Source organism: Lotus japonicus, chromosome 6 (genome assembly GCF_012489685.1).
Source record: "Lotus japonicus ecotype B-129 chromosome 6, LjGifu_v1.2".
NCBI lineage: Eukaryota > Viridiplantae > Streptophyta > Magnoliopsida > Fabales > Fabaceae > Lotus > Lotus japonicus.
In genome coordinates this window covers 7364083-7385317 of record NC_080046.1, presented here as the reverse complement: position 1 = coordinate 7385317, position 21235 = coordinate 7364083, and the positions used below count along the sequence as shown (strand labels likewise).

General features: G+C 30.5%; 1 protein-coding gene across 1 annotated transcript; it reads right to left on the bottom strand.

Annotated features, from left to right (window-relative positions):
* Positions 1–295: 295 nt before the first annotated feature.
* On the bottom strand, positions 296–1943 carry LOC130724806 (uncharacterized). Its single transcript, XM_057576085.1, has 9 exons — positions 1881–1943; positions 1659–1709; positions 1496–1551; positions 1287–1408; positions 1120–1204; positions 909–1043; positions 690–768; positions 545–595; positions 296–454 (listed from the first exon to the last, which is right to left on the bottom strand). The coding sequence occupies exons 1-9, from the start codon at positions 1941–1943 to the stop codon at positions 296–298; spliced, it is 801 nt and encodes a 266-aa protein (XP_057432068.1).
* Between the last annotated feature and the right edge of the window lie 19292 nt (positions 1944–21235).

The window sequence follows — 21235 nt, the reverse complement described above, 5'->3', positions numbered from 1 at the left end:
CTTTTTATAGTCCTAGTTGACATATGGGTATTGGGAATTAGGGTTCTAACTTGCTCTATGTTCAACCAGCTTCAAACGACACTTTTTCAAACATTTAACTAGTATTTTTTACTCGTGCATTGCACAGCGATTTAATTTATTTTGTATATATATTTGTATAATAGCTGTACAACAGAGAATAGGTTCAAGAATATATGTGAATAGACCAATTTAAAAATGTCAAATAGAAAACGTTGTTTAGCCCACCAATGTCATATTAAGGTAAACTAATTACAGGCAGGAAGGTCATTGCCGCTCATAATTGATTAATAATTTTTTTATCAACACAAAGTTTTTTGACATGGTATGATTTCTCAAACTTAGAATGGAAACTATTTGCGACTTCAATCTTGAATAAAAAGGTTCTGTCAATCAAATTCAAAATTTCCATGGAAATTGTTAAAGGATCAGAACCCTGCAATTGTGGAAAACAAATATTAAAAACTTGTTAATAATATACACATAAATTCTAAATTGAATCATACGCTACCAAAAATATACGTACAGTAGTTTCAAGCAAATCTGCACAAGATTTGCCTAGAAGTGTAGTAGCCTCCTAATAAAAAATGACAAAGGTAGCAGTATCTTTTGAATCCATTACACGAAGTTGTAGTCTAACTTGTGAGCCGGAGAAACAACGTGACGATTACATGGCTCACAGAAATACATTCTGTCAGAAAGATATACCTTCTTGCTACATTTTCACGCAGGGTAACACCAATCCATACCCTATGCAAAATACTTAACAGTACCAAGAACAACACAATAGGACTTCTGCAAAATTAAATTCGAAGATAAAAACGTGTAATATATGTTGTAACTAAATATGGAATATAAATTATTATTGAATTGTAAAGTCAAGAGTATACCTCAGCAACATCTTTGAGTTTCCCAATGGTTTTCCATCACTATGTTTTAGGAAATCATCTTCAGGGGTAGATTTTTTTGCCGAATCCTGCAGCGGGCTAATCACATGTGCTGCAGTATCATTTGATTCTAAGAATCTGAAAGATAGCCGATTTCATAATTTGATATGAATAAAAAAAATGAAAGAGATTTAAAAATCAGAATAAAACTCACCGAGCTCGGAGAGGGGCAACTTCTTGGATGAGAGGATTAAAAAGAACCCTTGTAGCCCCATAAACATTTTGGAGACTTGTCTTACCTGTAAAAAATATTAGGATTAAGGAAAAAAACACCACCAACTATATTTTGATTATTCGACACCAGATCAAACTTTTAAATACCTTTAAAGGGCTTGATCTTTGCACATTGCACAATCACAACAACATTTGTTGCATCTCCCGATGCAAGATAACCTACGACTTCAGCAACATACTTGCCAAAAAAGGCGCATTCAACCCGAACCCTATTCAAAAAAATGGGAAAATATAAAACCGATTTCATAATAATAAAGATGGATTAAATGTGAATAAACATTGAACATTGAGTGTACCCATCTTGTTCAAGTTGGATAGTAATTCTCTTCTGCTTTTCCCCATCCTTCTCATTCTTGCTCACTGGTGAGAATTCCAATCACATATGCTAAATCAGAAAAATATTAATCCAACTTTTAGAACAGTAATTTAAAACCAAAAATCTTTGAAAAGAGTATATACCTGAAATCGGTATATAAGAATCTTTCTAACCGAAGCGTGAATCTTACAACCCTGAAATTCAATAAATAGATAACATAAGAGATTTATCAACCATTAAAAAAAAAACTTAAAACATGGTGATTATGTGAAAAAGTAATACACCTTGTCATCCATAAGAATCATGTCCATGGAAAATGGAAGCTTCGAGCCATATAAGCTCGGACTAAGCCATAAACGGTTCACCTTTGCAACAATAGTCCAGTTCTCCTTCGAGGCATCGAGGGTGGCGAGGTCGTCAATTGCCATTAGAACAAAGTATATTTCAAAGCTAATAGTTGGTGAAAAATGGAAGGACTGATGAAGTTGAATAATAACATTAGGTCATTAATCAGCTAGGTGGGGCTCACAATGATGAGAATAGGTGTAAAGAATATTCCATAGACTTTTTATAATACAATAATTATTTTTTATGATTCCTATTAGAAACCGAAATTATTTGAATTTGAATTGAATAAGATGACTAAATGCAAATTTGATTCCATTCGAACATATGCTCAAATTTGGATAGCAATAAATAAAATCAATGCTAATTTGACTTTTCCAATTAAATTTGTGGTTTTTATTTAAGAGAATTAAATCAAATAAATAAACGCAAATCAATACTTTTTTGATTGATTTGCGGTTTTTTGAATCTGTTTGTATTTCATAGTTGTTTGTTTTAAATGCTACCCATTTCAATTTGTCTTTTTCATGCAAAATAGCCGTTTTATTTTTTATAAAAATAAATCAAACAAATAAATGGAATCAATGCTGCTCAATGCCAACGAAGAAATTCATTAATGAGGGGGTCAATTTCAAATTCATTTAAGCATTCAAAAAGTTATTCAAAATGCTTTCAATAAATGTACCAAAAAAATCTTAGTTTAATTATAAAAATAAATATCTACATAAGATTTTGATTTAAATAATTTTAACCATTAATGGTTGAATATTTGATGAAATGATGCTTCTCCTAATTTAATCTTTAACGTTATTTAATTATTACTAATTTTGCTAATCAAGTAGATTGCTTAAAATTTGGAAGGAAAATAGGGAGTTTTAAAACCGATCATACATTACAGTGTTTTAAAAAAAACGACAATCAATCACTGATTAATCAACCAATGCCAACAGAGAAACCAATTAATGAGTGAGGGTCAATTTCGAATTTGAAATTAGCATTATAGTATAAATTTTGAAATGAAAATTGTTTCTCAAAGATGGAAACAATTGAATAGAGTAGTCATTAGCTCTATTCATGATTAATAATATTGAGCTGTCTTTATTTCAAAAAAAAAAGAATAGAGTAGTCATTGAAATTAATGTGTAACGTTTTTTATTTATTAATATTTTTTCAAATTCGAGTTCAGTGCTTAAATTTGGAAGGAAAATAGGGAGTTTTAAATATATGAGCCTCCATACAAAATGCAAATGAAAATGGGCTTGTAATGTTTTTATCCAAATGAATATGAGTGTGACACTTGTCATGTAAAGAAGGGGGTTGGGTGAGAGTCATTCTTAGAGTGTCAAATCATCTAGGTGGGGCTCACAACCTTCCTCTTTTCTAAAGTATATAGATGCATATGACCGCTGAGAGTACTTGATATCTTCATTGGGCAGCTAACTTCGATATTTGCAAAATTAAAATATAACACTCAAAAATGAAAATTTTGCATTTAAGTATATTAAGATTCTTTTTTCGGTAATGAGTATATTAAGATTCTAGCTCTTAGAGAACATTGTAATATAATTTTAGTATTCTTGAAATTTTAAAAATTAAATATTATTTTTTAGAATTGTTAAATTACTTTTAGTGATTTTAATATATACTAATGTGTTTACTCGTGTGTTGCACAGGGAATATGTTTAGTGTATTTAATACGTCAATTAATACTTTGCTCTTGCGTTTGAGGCATGGATCAGTACCTTGGTTTATACAAATTTGACATGCTAAAAACATTATTTGTTGACATTCTTACCTGATGGAATTGAGAAACTAACAAAGATAATCATTCAATAAAACAACTCCACAACACAAATGAAATATCACAGACCTCGTGAAATCTCACATAATTTTTATGTATATTTACTCCTAAAATCATTAGAAAAACTGTGAACAATGTACTTAAATCATATATGAACTGTTATTTTCTTATTATGTTTGACATTAAAGCATTTCCATGCTAAAATGTTCTTTCCTGTATGAGTTTTTTGCCCTGTAATTTGAACAAAATAAAATAAAAATAAACAATATTGTTATGTAGAACATATTTAATATGCAATTATATAGTAAAATAGTGACATCTTATTAAAATTTATTTTTCTGTTAATTTTACATGAATTTTCATGTAAAATGTTCCTCCCAATGGGAACTCTTAACTCTATAGTTTAACTTAAACAAAAATACACTATATATGTATTAATGTTTTCTAATCTCCGCACGACACATTTTAGCATCAAATTATCATGCCTTTATATTTATTTCCTTTTAAAATTTCAAAAAGTTATGAAAAAAGTAATGACATTATATTGATTTTTTATTTACAACTTATGAATTAGATTTTCGACCTATGGGTTCAAACAATCACTTTTTATCCGTGCGTTGCACAAAGAACTTTCTCTTGTGCTTAAGACATGTTCAATACCATACTTTAGCAATATTTTAAAATACTAAAGGACATACTTAATGAGAGATATATAATGCTACATAATGAGTCCCTCTAATTTAATTTCTCTCTATTTATAGCTCATCTCATCCTGGTACTAAGTAACTACTATAATAACATCTAACTTATCTAGCAATCCCTGATTAATTTCGCATTCTGTTACATCCTTACATGAGTTTGAAAATTTAAGTAAACACACTTCTCTTAGGTGATAAATGGAAACAATATAGAAACAACTGCAATCCACAGCTAATGAGAAACTCTTCCAAATTCACCTAACAACCATCAAATCTCTGTGTGTCCATGATAGTTTTGTGGACCCTCAGCACCAGATCAGCTCCCTTTTCTTGGAATTAACATTAAATAAAAATAAGATAAATTAAGAAAATATCAAGAAATAAAAAACCTAAATCCTAATCAAATCTAAAATTTAAAAAGGTACTAAATAAAGATAGATAAAAACTATGAAAATATAGAAAATCACAATAAAAACTCATAAAATCATGAATTAGATAAAAATCCGAAAATTCAATAAAAATACCATAAAAATTAATTAATACTCTCAAAATAAATTAAAAATAAAATAAAAGACCCAAGATAAAATCAAGAAATAAACAACTTAAATCCTAATAAAATCTAAAATCTAAAATCAAAAAAGGTACTGATTAAAGATAGATAAAAACTACTAAAATCTAACAAAATCACAATAAAAACTCATAAAATCCTGAATTAAATAAAAATGCCATAAAAATTATTAATACTCTAAAAATAAATCAAAAATAAAATAAAAGACCCACAGATAAAATCAAGAAATAAACAACATAAATCCTAATCAAATCTAAAATTTAAAAATGTGCTAATTAAAGATAGATAAAAACTACCAAAATCTAGCAAATCACAATAAAAATTCATAAAATCTTGAATTAAATAAAAATCCGAAAATTTAATAAAAATACCATAAAAATTATTTAATACTCTAAAAATAAATCTAAAATAAAATAAAAGACTCACAACATAAGAGAAGCTATCTAATCGACACGTGGAACATAATACATTAGGAGTTGACACATCACCAATTTTATCTTCTCATCCTTGTTCTTTTCTAATATATATTGATTGATTAATATATTATAATCAATAATTATAGTAGTTATTTTTAATGTAATATTAATGATTTCATTATTACAATTATGTAGGAAACTTTCAATATTATTTAATGTTAATTTTAATGTTTTTCATTAATTTTAATTGAAAAACATTCCACATCATCTTTATTATTGACGTGGCAAGGCCACAAGGGCTTACAGTGACAAGTGGCATCGACACTGCCGCTCCTCCGAGAGAGACGAAAACCAAACGTCGGCCATAGTCTGGGGCCTAATTCGGAAGTTACGCCAGCGAGGGACGAAAACCAAATTTTGGTTGAAGTTCAGGGTCCAAAAACATATTTAACCCTATTTTCAATAATCAATATATTGATTGATGTATCAAATACAATAGACATATTCTCGGTGCAACGCACGGGTAAAAAACACGAGTTATTCCTCTTCTTTAAATATTTTTGTAGTAGAGGGTTTGTATTTGTTGATGCTTGCTATTGCATTATTTTAGATGGTTCATTTTTCACCCATGCGGTGAGAGGTTGTTCTCATATTCACCTACTTGAAGAAAAAAATTAAACTCATGACTTTTCATTTTTAATAGTACTTACTCAGTATCCTTCATGATAAAAAATATATTTACCTACATAAACAAATTAAATCAAGAATGAAAATATAATAATAAAAAAATATGAATTATTAATAAATAATTTGGACAAAATAGTTTTAAAATCAAAATTTTCGCAATAAGGTATTTGTGTATAATTTGAAAAAAAAATTATCTATTATTTATTAGTGAAAATTACTTGAGAAGGCATAACATAGGAAACTAATTACAAAAATAACTAAATAAATTTAAATTTAGTAAATAATTTTTTACGCAATTTAAGTTTTTTTGTTGATAAAAAGCACACAAATTATGTTATTATTTGATGATATTAAAATTTTGTTATTTAATATAAAATATTTCAACTTGCATAATTTTTTTTCATATATAAAAATAAACAAACTATGTTTTTTCGTAAATAAACTCGTGCAACGCACGAGTGTTATATCTAGTAAACATGTTTTTTTTGAAAGGTAAACTTTATTAATGAGAGACTTGCAACATATGTACAAACAAAGCGAGACAAACAAGCAAAGCAGACAAAACCAAACAAGCACCCACCCAAAGCAAGACACCCCTAATTCAAATAAGGGTGATCTCGCCTAACCTGAGCTTCTATACCCTTAAGCATAAGAGCTTCTGAGCCAACGCAATCCGAGTTCCTTTCCAACTAACCAAATTCTCTTCGCCCTAGTAGAAACCCGTCCTCGCTAGCGACTGGCTAAATACATATATGTCATATATATGCTCCATAGGTAAAAAAATCACACCCACACTCATTCCATACCCATATATGGTCTTTTCCATTTCTTTTCTTGACCTTTTATTTTTTCTTTAATCTTTTTGGTCTTATATATTTAGTGTCTTTAGTGATAATTGAGTCTTTTTATGTTTTAGAGTCATCATTTGCATTTTAATCATTCTTAGAGTCTTTATTTTCACTTTTAGTCCTTTGGATTGAGTCATTTTGCATTCTAGTCCTTGGTCAATCATTTAAAGCATTTGAGGGTAAAATGAGAATTGCTTTATGAACATTTGCTAAAATACCTTCTGAACTTCCAAGGCTTTTATTTGATGTTTGTTGTTACAAAGTGAAGGTTTGATGTTCATTTAGTGCACAACCATGATTTTAAAGGTTGTCTAGGAATCTTACTTGATGAAGAATGACAAAGGTATGAAGAATGACAAAGGTTGGAGAAGGTAAAGGCTCTAGTGGTTTCAGAACTAAGTAATGAGAATAAGAGTTGTTGAAGGCCATGAAGTGCATTAATTGGGGCAAAGTGAGCTGAAAGAAGATCAAAAGATGCTGCTAGATGAGGTGTCCACGCATGTGTGTTGTGAACACCTAATTTTGCCCTACCTCAATAATATTAATTTAATATAGCTTACATGTTTAAAATATATAAAAATTAGCACTCAAAATTTTATTAATAATATTTAATTAAATAATTTCAGAATTATAATAATTATTAATTAAATAAATACGAATAATAATAATAAATATCAAAAATAAATTAAGTGATTCTAAGTCAAGTATTTCTTCCTCTCCAAGAATGATTCTAAAGAATATTCTAGTTAATTTAGGAAATACGGAAAAAAATTAAGGGTAAATTAAGATCATATAGTGTGCAAGAAACCCTAGGTTATAAATAGATGAGTCTCTTTATGGTAGAGGCAGGTTCATAAATATAGATATTAAAGCTATAACTGCCAAATAATCCTGCACTATCTATATATATATATGTAAAGCTCACTTGAGTTATAAGTATTAAATGCATTAAACAATGAAGTTGAAAAAATTAAATTCTATTTTCTATTCAACTTGTCAATCTTTTTGTTTTTTGACTTTACACATGCCAAAGTAAAGTAACTTTAAAAAAATACATATAGCCTCTATAATTGAAAATAATTAATATTAACCACATGCCAAACTTTGTGTTTTTTTACGTTAATTGCACATGTCAATTTGCATCATATATCTTTGAGAGCTAATATTAATCGCATGATATTTTTTTTTTCTGAGAACAAAAAGCTTATATTGATATAAAAGAAAAATCATGAGAACAATCCTCTCATGTAAATTGGTAAAAGATAAAAAGATAAGACAAAAAAAACAACTCAAGCCATGCCAAAATGACTAAAGGCTTAAACCAACCCATGTACTATTTTGGTGACTAGGGAGCTTGAGAAGAGCCTCATTAAAACCTCCATAGGAAAAACTCAGTGGGAAAAACCCCAGAGAGGAAAAAGAGTACTCAAGCACAAGCTCAAAACCAAAAATAGACACTAAATAATACTCTGAGATATTGAAATGCACAGGATAGAACAACTCCAAAAGCTCTTTAATTTTGCACAAAGTTGAGCCTCAAGCATATATCAGAAATTCCAAAGGCCAACTCTTCACTTGAAACAAAGAGCAATCCTTCACAACTTAATTAACAATATAAACTTGGTCAATGACCCACGACCAGAGAGGTTTCCAAGGAAGAGTCACACCAACAAGATTGCAAGCAATAAGCCTTCTCAATCACTTCAGTTTCGAAACCTTTTCAAGCCTTCTTTGATATACTACCCATGGACCACAACCCACAACCAGATAGAATCCATGAACCTGTCAATAATGGATAAACTGAATGCCATCTAAATAAAGCAACACATTAATCGCATGATATAATTTGGTGAATGATAATTTTATAGCAGTGTAAATGGTAACACTCTCATTGCTATTGAAAGTGTAAATTCCCTTTAATTAATGAAAGTTTGTTTTTTTTTTCCACCAATTCATTTTCTCAAATTCAATTAATACTATCGGTTAATAGTATGGATCAGCATGATTTATTATGAGCACATTACTCGCTCATCCTCTCTCCAAAGTTAGTGAAACCTTCCATATTGTTCAATGCTTAATCTTCAAGCGTAAATACACCTCATATTCTTTATGAGATATGGGTGCTACCTGTATTCCTTTTGTCATTTGCTTTCATATCTTGCTTCCAAACTTGCTCTGGTAAGGTACTATTTGAGATTTTAATTGGCAGTAACTACTAACATAACCTTTGTATTAAATTATATGATAAAAAAATTCTTTTTATTAATTAAATATATACAATAAATATAAAGGCTGAAAATTGAAAGAAATTAACTAGAGACTATTTAGCTACCTACATTAAATAATAAACTTATAAAAGAAAATTTTGAATTTTTTAACATTTCTCATTTAATATTTCTTTACTAGTACTTTTTACCCGTGCGTTGCACGGGGAAATTCTTTTTTATTTTGTATTGTGTTTTTTATGTTTTTTTAAAATTATTTATTCATATGAAAAAGAGAAAAAAACAATATTTTTTGTGATAGTTAGGTTTTTTTTCGAAGTGTTAATATATGTTTTCAAAATTGTGTTTTTTTGTCGTAGGTTTTTTTATGAGTGTTCTTTTTTATTTTTGTTGTTTGTCCTTGTTTATCTAATTGATGTTTTGGATTTATTCTTTTGATATAAAAATTTTATTGTACTTTACAGATAGAAGTAGTATTTCTTTTAAGATCTTATTTAATATTAAGTTTATCTTTTCGAGGTTTATAACCCTTGAAATAAATAATAATAAATTTATTTATAATAATTTGAAGTTAATAGTTTTTTTTTGTGAGCAATTTGAAGTTAATAGTATAAGTTCAAAGAATGACATTGATAAAGGAAGATCAAGAGGAAGGGTTAGGGGAGTTTTTTATTGAATGGCCTTAACTTTTAAGATTTTTTATTTATATTAATTATTAGTTGATTAATATTTCAACAAATCTAAACTTGTCTTACGAAATTCCCTATATATATTTTTTTTATTGATATCATATTTAATATTAATTTTGTCCTATGACCTTCCATAACTCAAATGAATTAAATAATACTAAAATCGTTTAAAACAATTTTGAGGTTAATAGTAGAAAGTTATAAGACTAACATCGATGAAGGAAGTAAAGAGATAGAGATGGTTTTCCTTTTCTTTTTGCATCACATGTTTGTGATATTTATTTTGGTAGTTTTGTATATTTTTTTAGTGATATCATATTTAATATTAAGTTTACGCTATGGTATTCCATAAATCATATACACTAAATAATAATAAATTAGTTGAAAGTTAAAAACTAACATTGAGGGAGGACATTCAAGGGGAAAGAGATAGAAATGGGGTTTTTATTGACATTAGTCGATTTTTTCTTTTGCATCACATGTTTGTGATATTGTGATATTATTTTGGTATTTATGTATAATATTTTTGGGTTATATCATATTTAATATTAAGTGTACTCTATGACATTCCATAAATCATACAAAATAAATAATAATAAATTCATTAAAAATAATTTTGAGGTTAGTAGTAGAAAGCTAGTATAGGATAACATTAATGGAGGAAGTTCAAGGGGAGGATTTTTTTGGCATCACATATTTGTTATTTATTATGTATATTTTTTTAGTGATATCATATTTAATATTAAGTTCACCCCTATGACATTCCATAACTCATATGAATTAAATAAAAATAAATTAATTTAAAATAATTTTGAGATTAATAGTAGAAAACTATAGACTAATTAACATTAATGAATGAAGTCCAAAATGAAATGAATATGGTTTTTTTATTGAATGATCTTTAACTTTTAAAGTTTATTGTTAATATTAATTATTACTTGATTAATGACTCAACAAATTTAAACTATTAATGTGTGTCTTATGAAATTCCCTAAGTTTTAACGTAAATTTTTTCCTATGAAATTTCATAACTCATACGAATTCAACAATATATGTGCTTAAATAAAAAATTGTAATTTGTTAATATTAGGTTTTGCTATTCGTTATTTTAAAATTAAGTATCGGTAAAAATTATAATTATATTAACGTTGATATATAAACTTGAAAGTAATAAATATGTAAAAAATAAATAATTTATTGTCTTTTATCTGGTTACAAATAATTCATAGTTTGTTCATATTAAACCAAATATAAAGTAGGATGAAATCAAGTTAAATCCGTCTAGATAAAATTTCCACAATCTAAGTAAATTTGGACCTTCTCATTTTTTCAAGAAAAAAATAAGAGAAGTAGTAAGCAACAAATACTTATTTGTGAACATGGACATTTGAAAGTTATATCCTAAGAAGTTTTGTATATATGCAATATGCCTTTTGGGGAAATTGTGTATTAATTAGTGGCTATTGAGGAGAACGATGCAATGCAGAGTAAAGTAATGAAGAATGAAAAAGAAAGGTAAGAAACAACATAGTATTAGGGTCATTCATTTAAGGAAGCAATGTTAGAGATTAAGCCATATGGATTATTGTAGTTTAGAAGATGCAATTATTTTCCATGTGGTATTATATGTTCTTTCTTTTATAAAACAAATTAGCCCTATAAACCTTGGCTTCTTCAGAGATGACCGATTACATGAAAATGATGTCAACTATATTAAATTGTACAAAATTATATTTTGCTTCAGAAGTAGTGTCATTTGTAGCCTCTTCAGTTCTTGAGATGCTCATTCAAGTAATCATGTATTTGCGCTTTGTGACTCTATATTTTCTAGTAGGTGCTTGAACCATAAAATTCTGAATCGCATAAACTTGTCCTGCACATAGTGTGTCAATAAACTGTGGCATTTGAAAAACTACAATTTTAAAAATTCACTTTGCTATGGTAACAATAAATAGTTTGAATTAGGTACCATGAAAGTGAGGATAACAAAGAAATTGTATACATTTTCAACGATTAAGAGCACTTCAATACTATTAACAATTTGAGGTGTTTTGAAATCTCTTGTTTCACACACATGGAACATACAAACTGTTTGAGTCATCCTACATAACAAAAGTCGAGCAAATTAATGAGAAAATAATTCTTTAGAAGTTTCAATTTTAGATGATGAAATCAAGTTGAAGATCATAATGAAATAAAAAGAATGTTAGAATACGTGTTAACATTCTAGGCTAGTACATCAATAGTTAACTGTTGGGTATATGTACCTGGAAAAATGTCTTGAATCTTGAGCCTTTGAAAAAACAAAAGCAAATGCTTCAACAAAACTTATGTAAAGTGCACATGTTGAATGAGTATTAACACTTATTAATTTATATAGTTGTAGGGAAAAGGGTTGGTGATAGTCTTTTTTTCTTTTTGGTAAGATCTTATTTAGTATTAAGCATACTTTTTTGAATTTCATAACTCATATGAAATAAATAATAATAAATTGTTTTAAAGTAATTTTCAATTAATAGTAGATGTCTAGAATGACATTGATGAAGGAAGTTCAAGAGGAAGGGATAGTCGAGTTTTTTTATTAAGTGACCTTTAACTTTTAAGGTTTATTATTAGCTGACTGTGGATATTGCTGATTCTTTTGGGGAGCTTTTTTTCATTTGGACGGCCATGTAGCAGCAACATATTGATACTCCCAAGCTGATTGTGGACCCTGATGTCTGCTGCTATTTTTGCTGCTGGTTTTTGTCCTTTTGCTTACTTTTTTCTTTGCTGACCTTCTTTCTTTCCTGTTAGTTTCCTTTGTTTTTGTTTTGTGTCTTATTAGTTTAGATTATTAGCTTTTGTGCTCTTTTCTTCTACCTTTGGTGGATTTAAACTTCTCCTTACCATGAGAGGGTTGTTCTCATGATTTTATCTCTTTATATATTTCAATTTCTTTTTCGAAAAAAAAATTATTAATATTAATTATTAGTTGATTAATACTTCAACAAACCTAAACTAATAATATGTGTCTTATAGAATTCATAACTAATATAATATTTAATATTAATTTTGACCTATGACATTCCATAACTCATAAATTAAATAATAATAAATTTATTTAAAATAATTTTGAGCTTAATAGTAGAAAATTATAAACTAACATTGATGGAGGAAATTGAAGGGGAATATCGAACGGCTGAAATTAAAAGTCTGTTGTATATCGAACGGTTCTAAAAAATCACATATGAAATAATACGTATAATTACTGAAAAGCTCATAGATAAAAATAAATATGTGAAACATTGTTTATTGATAGACTATTTTACCCTCGAGGTTACTAAACTTCTCAATATATAAATAAATACAAATTTGTTTTTAAATTTCATAAATCATATGAAATAAATAATAATAAATTTATTTATTTCAATTAATAGTAGAAGTCTATAGAATGACATTGATGAAGGAAGTTCAAGAGGAAGAGGTAGGGTTTTATTTATTTATTTAGTGACCTTTAACTTTTAAGATTTATTATTAATATTAAATATTAATTGATTAATACTTCAACAAACCTAAACTAATGATATGCGTCTTATGAAATTCATAACTAATATCATATTTAATATTAATGTTGACCTAAGACATTCCATAACTCATATAAATTAAATAATAATAATTTCATTTAAAATAATTTTGACCTTAATAGTTGAAAGTTATATACTAACATTGATGGAGGAAGTTCAAGGGGAATATCAAACGACTGAAATTTAAAGTTTGCTGAATATCGAACGGGTTCTGAAAAATCACATATGAAATAATATGTATGATTAATTACTTAAAATCTCATAGGTAAAAACAAATATATGAAACCTTTTTTTAAATCAAGGATTTACTTTCAATAGAAAAATAAACAAAAATGAAACAAAACTCACCAAATAGAGTTGATAGAAAAAATAAATAAGAAGGAAAAATAAAACCGAAAACTGAAAAAATAATGTAAAATTAGTGACCACATTCATAGTGTAAATATCACCTAAAAATGACATAAATTGAATAAAGCTTAAGGTAGACGATGAAGATGACAACACCAAGTTATGAAATAAAATAAAGGTGACTCTCATTTAGTCGACTAAGTTCATAATGAAACAATACAAATTACGGAAAATGCAAGAAACTTACATGTTTTCAAGATGTAACATTGGAAGAATGGAAAACAACAATGAGAAAATCTGAAAAAAGAAACAAATTGAAACCAAATCAATGAAATGTAAAAGATAAAAAGAGGCTCCATTGTACCGGATTAGAAGAAACTATTATCATTTGGTCAACTAAGTTGATAATAAATTAATCAAAATTAAAAGAAAGCAAAAAACTTACATTGGTTGAAGATTAAACTGTCAAAGAAATGAAAGTAAACATCATAAAATTGTGCAAGAAAAATAATGAAACACAATTAGAGAAATAATCAAGGAGATGACTTTCATTGTTTATGAAGATAAAATATTTCTGAAATGAAATAGAAGTTACAAATAGATCATAATAATATTGATAATCAACAGCAAAGAACAAAACATGCATAAATTACAAAAGTAAAATAAAATTTGTAACTTTCATCTATTTAATAAGCGATAATAACGTGCATATTGCGAATAAAGACTGAATCTTACAGGAGTGGAAGATGAAGAATGAGAAGAACGAATGAGAAAAAATAAGACCGTTTGGAAAGAACGTAACATGAGAAGAAAATCTGAAGAAAAAGAAATGGCAAAATCATAACAGATAAATCAAAAAGGATAAATAAAGGCGAAAAAAGAAGAGCTCTTACCGGATGGAAGATGATGATGATGGAGAAAAACTTCAATGCCTGAGAATGAAAATTGATGAAGAAGAAGTGACTGATGGAGAAGAAAAGATGCAAAAGAAAATTTTCTAACCTGATGGAAGATCTTCTTGTGCTGGAATGATGCTGTTGGAGAATCCAAATCGAAGAAATATGACCTGCACATGAATGGAGATGCTGAAGGTTAAAATGAGAGAGATGAAAATAAGTTAAAAGGGGAATGAAAAAATGTTTTATATATGGGAGATGAAGGAAGAAACTCTTGGTGATTTTGTAACCATAATCCATAATCAGGAGTTACAAAAGCAACAAATAAAACGGCCAAGAATATGAAAAGATTGTACAAAGAGTTTCATAAGAAAATGATCAACAGTTAGGATTAGAAGTAATGAATGGACAGGATTGATTTCATATTGAATTACTCATAAATTTACGTATATGACCATGGAAAAATTTCAACCCATGTGTATTAAAGTATTAAATTACAGTTTTACCCTCAAGGTTGCAAAAACTTTGCTTTTATATAGATTATAGATTATAGATAGATAGATAGATAGATAGATAGATAGATAGATAGATTATAGATAGATAGATTATAGATTATAGATAGATAGATTTCATAAAAAAAATCATAAAAACAAAAAAGTACATTAAAACATGGAGAAGTACTATATATTAAATGGTAAAATAGAAAATACGTTAAATAATTAAAACAAAATAGTCTTTAAATAAAATGTGTCGCTATATAAGTATTTAATATTAATTATAATATGTGTGTATTTGTTGAAAAAATTATTTAAATATAAAAAGTGGAAGGCAGGATGTCTTATGGGTTATGTGTAGCATAGTGTAATTACCTATATGAGGGGTTATTCTCATGATTTATTTTTTTCAATAAAGTTTTATTTCAGAAAAAAAAATTGATCTATTGTATATTAGTAGGAATGACTTGAGAAAGAATAATAGAGTAAAATAACTATGACCAAAGTTGAATAAATTTAAATTTACTAAATAATTTTTTACACTAATAAAATCATGTCTTATACAATTTTAAAAGTTAAAATTGCTTTATTATTGATAAAAAGTATAAGAAAATGTCATTATAACTTATTTATGATATTAAAAAATTACTAATTGATTTAAAAATAATTTTATATATTATTAAATAAATAAAATCTTAAAAATATTTCATTTCTAATTATTAAATATATCAATTATTAAATTTGAGTAAAAAAACTATTTAGATCTAGGAATTCTAATTATATTCAATGAAATGTCTCACCTCCATTATTATTTAATTTATCATATTTTATAATAAAAAATATTTACATATTTATATATTTATTAAAATTTAAAACTATAATAAATATGTATAATTTTGAAAAATATTGTAAGTTAACCCGTGGCCTCATCAATTCCTCCCTTTCGCCTCATATCATAAACCTCCATCACGTCTTCCATAAACTTTTCTCAAAGTCGCAAATCATGGTCTTGTAATGTCATCTTGCACATTTCACAACTATGCCATCGGAAGGATCATATGGAGGAGTGTAACTCGACATACAAAGTAGAGAGGAGGTTGTGTTTCTTCATTTGTTTTTTCTGTACTTAAACCAGCAGGTACCATATTAATTATATCTGCACTTTTATAAATATATGCATGTGAGTGTTATATGCCTTCATAGCCTCATCATTTCAATACTAGTTTCTAGTTTACATAGGAATAAGGAAATACACATCAAGATAAATAAATTCTAGAGGAATCAAACGGTACATAAACGGAAAAGAAAATAAACTTTTACAAAGCTTAAAACTTATAAACAACATTATAAGATTTTTCAAACCCCTTTTTGAATTTCTATTAACATGAAAAGAAAATTGACTCATGTAGTCACCGGCAACTAAGAATCAATATCCCGAATTTGTTTTGTCAATTGTTATTAAAAAACTTGACCGCTGTGGGACTTTGAAGATGATTTGGGTGTATATTTAAAGGCAAAATTCATGTGTCTCGTGTTAAGCTACATGCATGCTTATTATTACTTGCACTGTGTTCTTCTCAAAGCATTTGATTGGATTGGATTTATGCCTCCAAAGCCTTCTACTCTTCATCTGGTTCCTATAATCACTTTCAAACCCAAATCAAACCAGTTCAGTCCACTTTCTTTACGCTGCAGTGCTGCACCATAGCTGTTCCGGTCGCCCTTTGTGTCAACGAAAGTGGCTAAATGATCACTATCACAAGATAACAAGCAAGATACAGAGTTGCAAGTGTTGACAAATTGGCAAGATAACAATCATGAAGCAAAGTTGAAATTGTTGACTTGATAAAGATTGTTGAGCAAGTAGATGACTTAATGCAACAGATATGGAAAAGGATAATGGTAAAGCCACTTTTGTGGCTGATCATCACGTGAATGGAAGGGCAGCCCAGCCTATAAATAGAGCACCATAGTTCCATTCAATTCATCCCAGCTAGCATTCGAGTATTGCTTCAAAGAGAGGAAAAATTCAGAGAGATAGAGAAATTAGTTTTCTTTGCATTCTCTTGTGAGGTTCTTCTAGTATGAGTTCTCCTATTTCAAGAGAGAGTGAAATTTGATCTCTCCTTGTATTTAGAGAGAGGTGTTGTAATTTCTTCCACTTAGTGAAAAGCTTTTCTACCGGTGCCCGTGGTTTTTCCCTTATCTGTTGAGGGTTTTCCACGTAAATATTGTGTGTCAATTTCCTACTCTCTCATCTCTTATTTTAGTTGCGTGACATTATCCTGCTACTCTGGTACCCAACAGTGGTATCAGAGCTGTTGGTGTCGGTCCTTATTCCGCTGCGGTGTACGGTTACTATTCACACGTGTGGTTGTATACTTTTGCAGTGATTGTTAACGTATACTAGATCTATTCTAGTGTGCGGTAAAAATATACAATACTGCTCACGTATACTGTGCTATTCACGGTGAAATTGTGTAAACCGGTTCCGTGAAGAAAAAAAAATGGCAGCAAAATTTGAGATCCCGAAATTCAATGGGAGTAACTTCTCCCTGTGGAAATTGAAGATAAAGGCGATCCTGAGGAAGGATAATTGCTTACCAGCAATTGATGGTAGACCTGCTGATATAACTGATGAAAAGTGGAAAGAGATGGACGACAATGCTGTAGCCAATTTGCACCTATCAGTGGCAGATTCAGTTTTGTCCAGTATTGCTGAAAAGAAAACAGCAAAGGAGATCTGGGATACTCTTATCCAACTGTACGAGGTCAAGTCACTTCACAACAGAATTTTCTTAAAGAGGAGACTCTACACTTTTCGAATGAGTGAATCCACTTCGATGCCGGATCACATCAACAATCTGAACACAATGTTTGCTCAACTATCTGCATCAGATTTCACAATTGGGGAAAATGAACGTGCAGAGGTTCTTCTTCAGAGTTTACCAGATTCATATGATCAACTCGTCATCAATATTACAAACAATAATATTGTTGACCGTCTATCCTTTAATGATATTGCCGGAGCTATTCTTGAAGAAGAGTCCAAGCGGAAAAATAAGGAAGATCGTCAGGAGAGCTCAAAACAAATGGAAGCTTTGACGGTGACGAGAGGCAGATCAACAGAGCGTGGCCCCAGTGGGAGTCAGAACCATGGTAGATCAAAATCTCGAAGAAAGACAAATCTCAAATGCTACAATTGTGGCAAGAGAGGGCACTTGAAGAAAGATTGTTGGGCCAACAAGAAGAGTGGTGAAAAATCTTCTGAAGCAAGTACATCTCAAGGATGTGTTGCTAGTACCTCTGATGATGGAGAAGTCCTATACAGCGAAGCAGCAGTTAGTACCAAAGGCAAAAATCGTCTCATTGATGTTTGGATAGTAGATTCAGGAGCAACATGGCACATGACCCCACGACGAGATTGGTTTTGCACTTATGAGCCTGTCTCAGAAGGAAACGTGTTCATGGGAAACGATCATGCTTTGGAAATTGTTGGAATTGGTACTGTCAAAATAAAAATGTATGATGGTACCATTCGCACACTTCAAGAGGTACGACATGTGAAAGGGTTAGCAAAGAATTTGTTGTCTGTTGGGCAACTAGATGACCTCGGATACAAGTACGATATTCAAGGTGGGATCTTGAAAGTGGTGAAAGGTTCGCTAGTAGTAATGAAAGCAAAGAAGGTCGCTGCAAATCTATACATGCTTTTGGGAGATACGTGGCAAATGGCAGATGCATCAGTTGCAGTTGGAAGCCAAGAAGAAACAACGATGATGTGGCACCGCAGATTAGGCCATATGTCGAAACGAGGCTTGAAAGTTCTTGCAGAACGTAATCTCATACCTGGGCTCAAGTCAGTAAGTTTACCTTTCTGTGAGCACTGTGTGATAAGTAAGCAGCATAGACTAAAGTTTGCTAAGTCAACTGCTAGAAGCAAACACATACTGGACTTGATTCATTCTGATGTGTGGGAGTCACCGGAAGTATCCATAGGAGGAGCAAAGTATTTTGTATCATTCATTGATGATTACTCCAGGAGATTGTGGGTGTACCCGATCAAGAAGAAGTCAGGTGTGTATTCAGTATTCAAGGAGTTCAAAGCACAAGTAGAACTTGAAACTGGGAAAAGAATTAAGTGCTTGAGGACAGATAATGGAGGAGAATATACAGATGGTGATTTCCTAGCATTCTGCAAGCAAGAAGGTATTACGAGACAATTTACAGTTGCTCATACACCTCAGCAGAATGGAGTAGCAGAGCGGATGAATAGAACTTTTCTGGAGAAGACAAGAGCTATGCTGAGAACAGCGGAATTAGGCAAGTCCTTCTGGGCAGAAGCTGTCAAAACTGCCTGTTATGTGATAAATCGATCGCCATCAACTGCGATTGATTTAAAGACACCAATGGAGATGTGGAAGGGAAAACCAGGTAATTATTCTTCTCTACATGTGTTTGGATGTCCTGTGTATGTAATGTTCAACTCCCAAGAAAGAACAAAGCTGGATCCAAAATCCAGGAGATGCATATTCGTGGGATATGCTGACAATGTAAAGGGGTATCGTCTGTGGGATCCCGCTGCCCACAAGATTATTGTCAGCAGAGATGTAATCTTTGTAGAAAATGAATTACAAAAGGAGCAGAAAAATGATGGCACTACAAAGGAGACTGCTACAGTGGAGATAGAGGAAAAGTCAGGAGGAGATGATTCTTCTGAAGCAGAGCCAGAGCACGAAGAACAAGAACCAAATGAGGTCAATGATGAAGAACCCAGGAGAACAACACGTCAAATAAGAAAATCATCATGGCACTCAGAATATGTGATGGCAAGTCATGATGCATATTGTCTTCTATCAGAAGATGGAGAACCATCAACCTTTCAGGAGGCGTTAAATGGTTCAGATGCTTCGCTATGGATGGCAGCAATGCAGGAGGAGATTGAAGCCTTACATAGAAATAATACTTGGGAACTTGTTGAACTTCCTAAAGGTCGGAAAGCCATTGGCAACAAATGGGTGTTCAAAATCAAACGAGATGGCAACGATCAGGTGGAACGCTATCGTGCAAGACTGGTGGTCAAAGGATATGCTCAGAAAGAAGGTATTGATTTTAATGAAATATTCTCTCCAGTAGTGAGACTTACAACTATCAGAGAAGTCTTGGCAATGTGTGCCGCATTTGATCTACATCTTGAGCAACTTGATGTAAAGACTGCGTTTCTTCATGGAGAACTTGAAGAAGAAATCTATATGCTCCAACCAGAAGGCTTTAAAGATCATGAAAAAGAAAACTTGGTTTGCAGGTTGACCAAATCTCTGTACGGTCTAAAGCAGGCGCCGAGGTGTTGGTACAAGAGATTTGATTCTTTCATCATGAGCCTTGGATACAACAGGCTGAGTTCAGACCATTGTACGTACTACAAAAGGTTTGATGATAATGATTTCATCATTTTGCTGTTGTATGTGGATGACATGTTGGTGGTAGGCCCCAACAAAGATCAAGTCCAAGAATTGAAGGCACAGTTGGCTAGGGAATTTGATATGAAAGACTTGGGACCCGCAAACAAAATTTTAGAGATGCAAATTCACCGAGACAGAAAAGGCAGGAGGATTTGGCTTTCTCAGAAGAATTATCTTCAGAAAGTCTTGCGGCGCTTCAACATGCAAGACTGTAACCAAATCTCAACCCCACTTCCTGTTAATTACAAATTATCCTCAAGTATGATTCCTAGCAATGAAGCAGAGAGGATGGAGATGTCTCGAGTACCGTATGCATCAGCGGTGGGAAGCCTTATGTACGCTATGATTTGCACTAGGCCAGATATTGCTCAAGCAATTGGGACGGTCAGTCGGTTTATGGCAGATCCAGGCAAAGAGCACTGGAATGCTGTGAAGAGGATTCTGAGATACATCAAAGGAACCTCAGGTGCTGCGTTATGTTTTGGGGGATCAGAATTCACTATCAGAGGCTATGTTGATTCAGACTTTGCAGGTGATCTTGATAAAAGAAAATCTACTACAGGCTATGTGTTCACACTTGCAGGAGGAGCAGTAAGCTGGTTATCCAAATTGCAGACTGTTGTAGCTTTGTCTACTACAGAAGCAGAATACATGGCAGCTACTCAAGCATGCAAGGA

Coding starts and splice junctions, on each gene's coding strand:
- LOC130724806 (XM_057576085.1), bottom strand. CDS start 1,943: ATGGCAATTGACGACCTCGCCACCCTCGATGCCTCGAAGGAGAACTGG. Junction 1,552..1,658: donor TTCTTATATACCGATTTCAG/GTATATACTCTT, acceptor CCAGTGAGCAAG/AATGAGAAGGATGGGGAAAA. Junction 769..908: donor AACTCAAAGATGTTGCTGAG/GTATACTCTTGA, acceptor TATTTTGCATAG/GGTATGGATTGGTGTTACCC.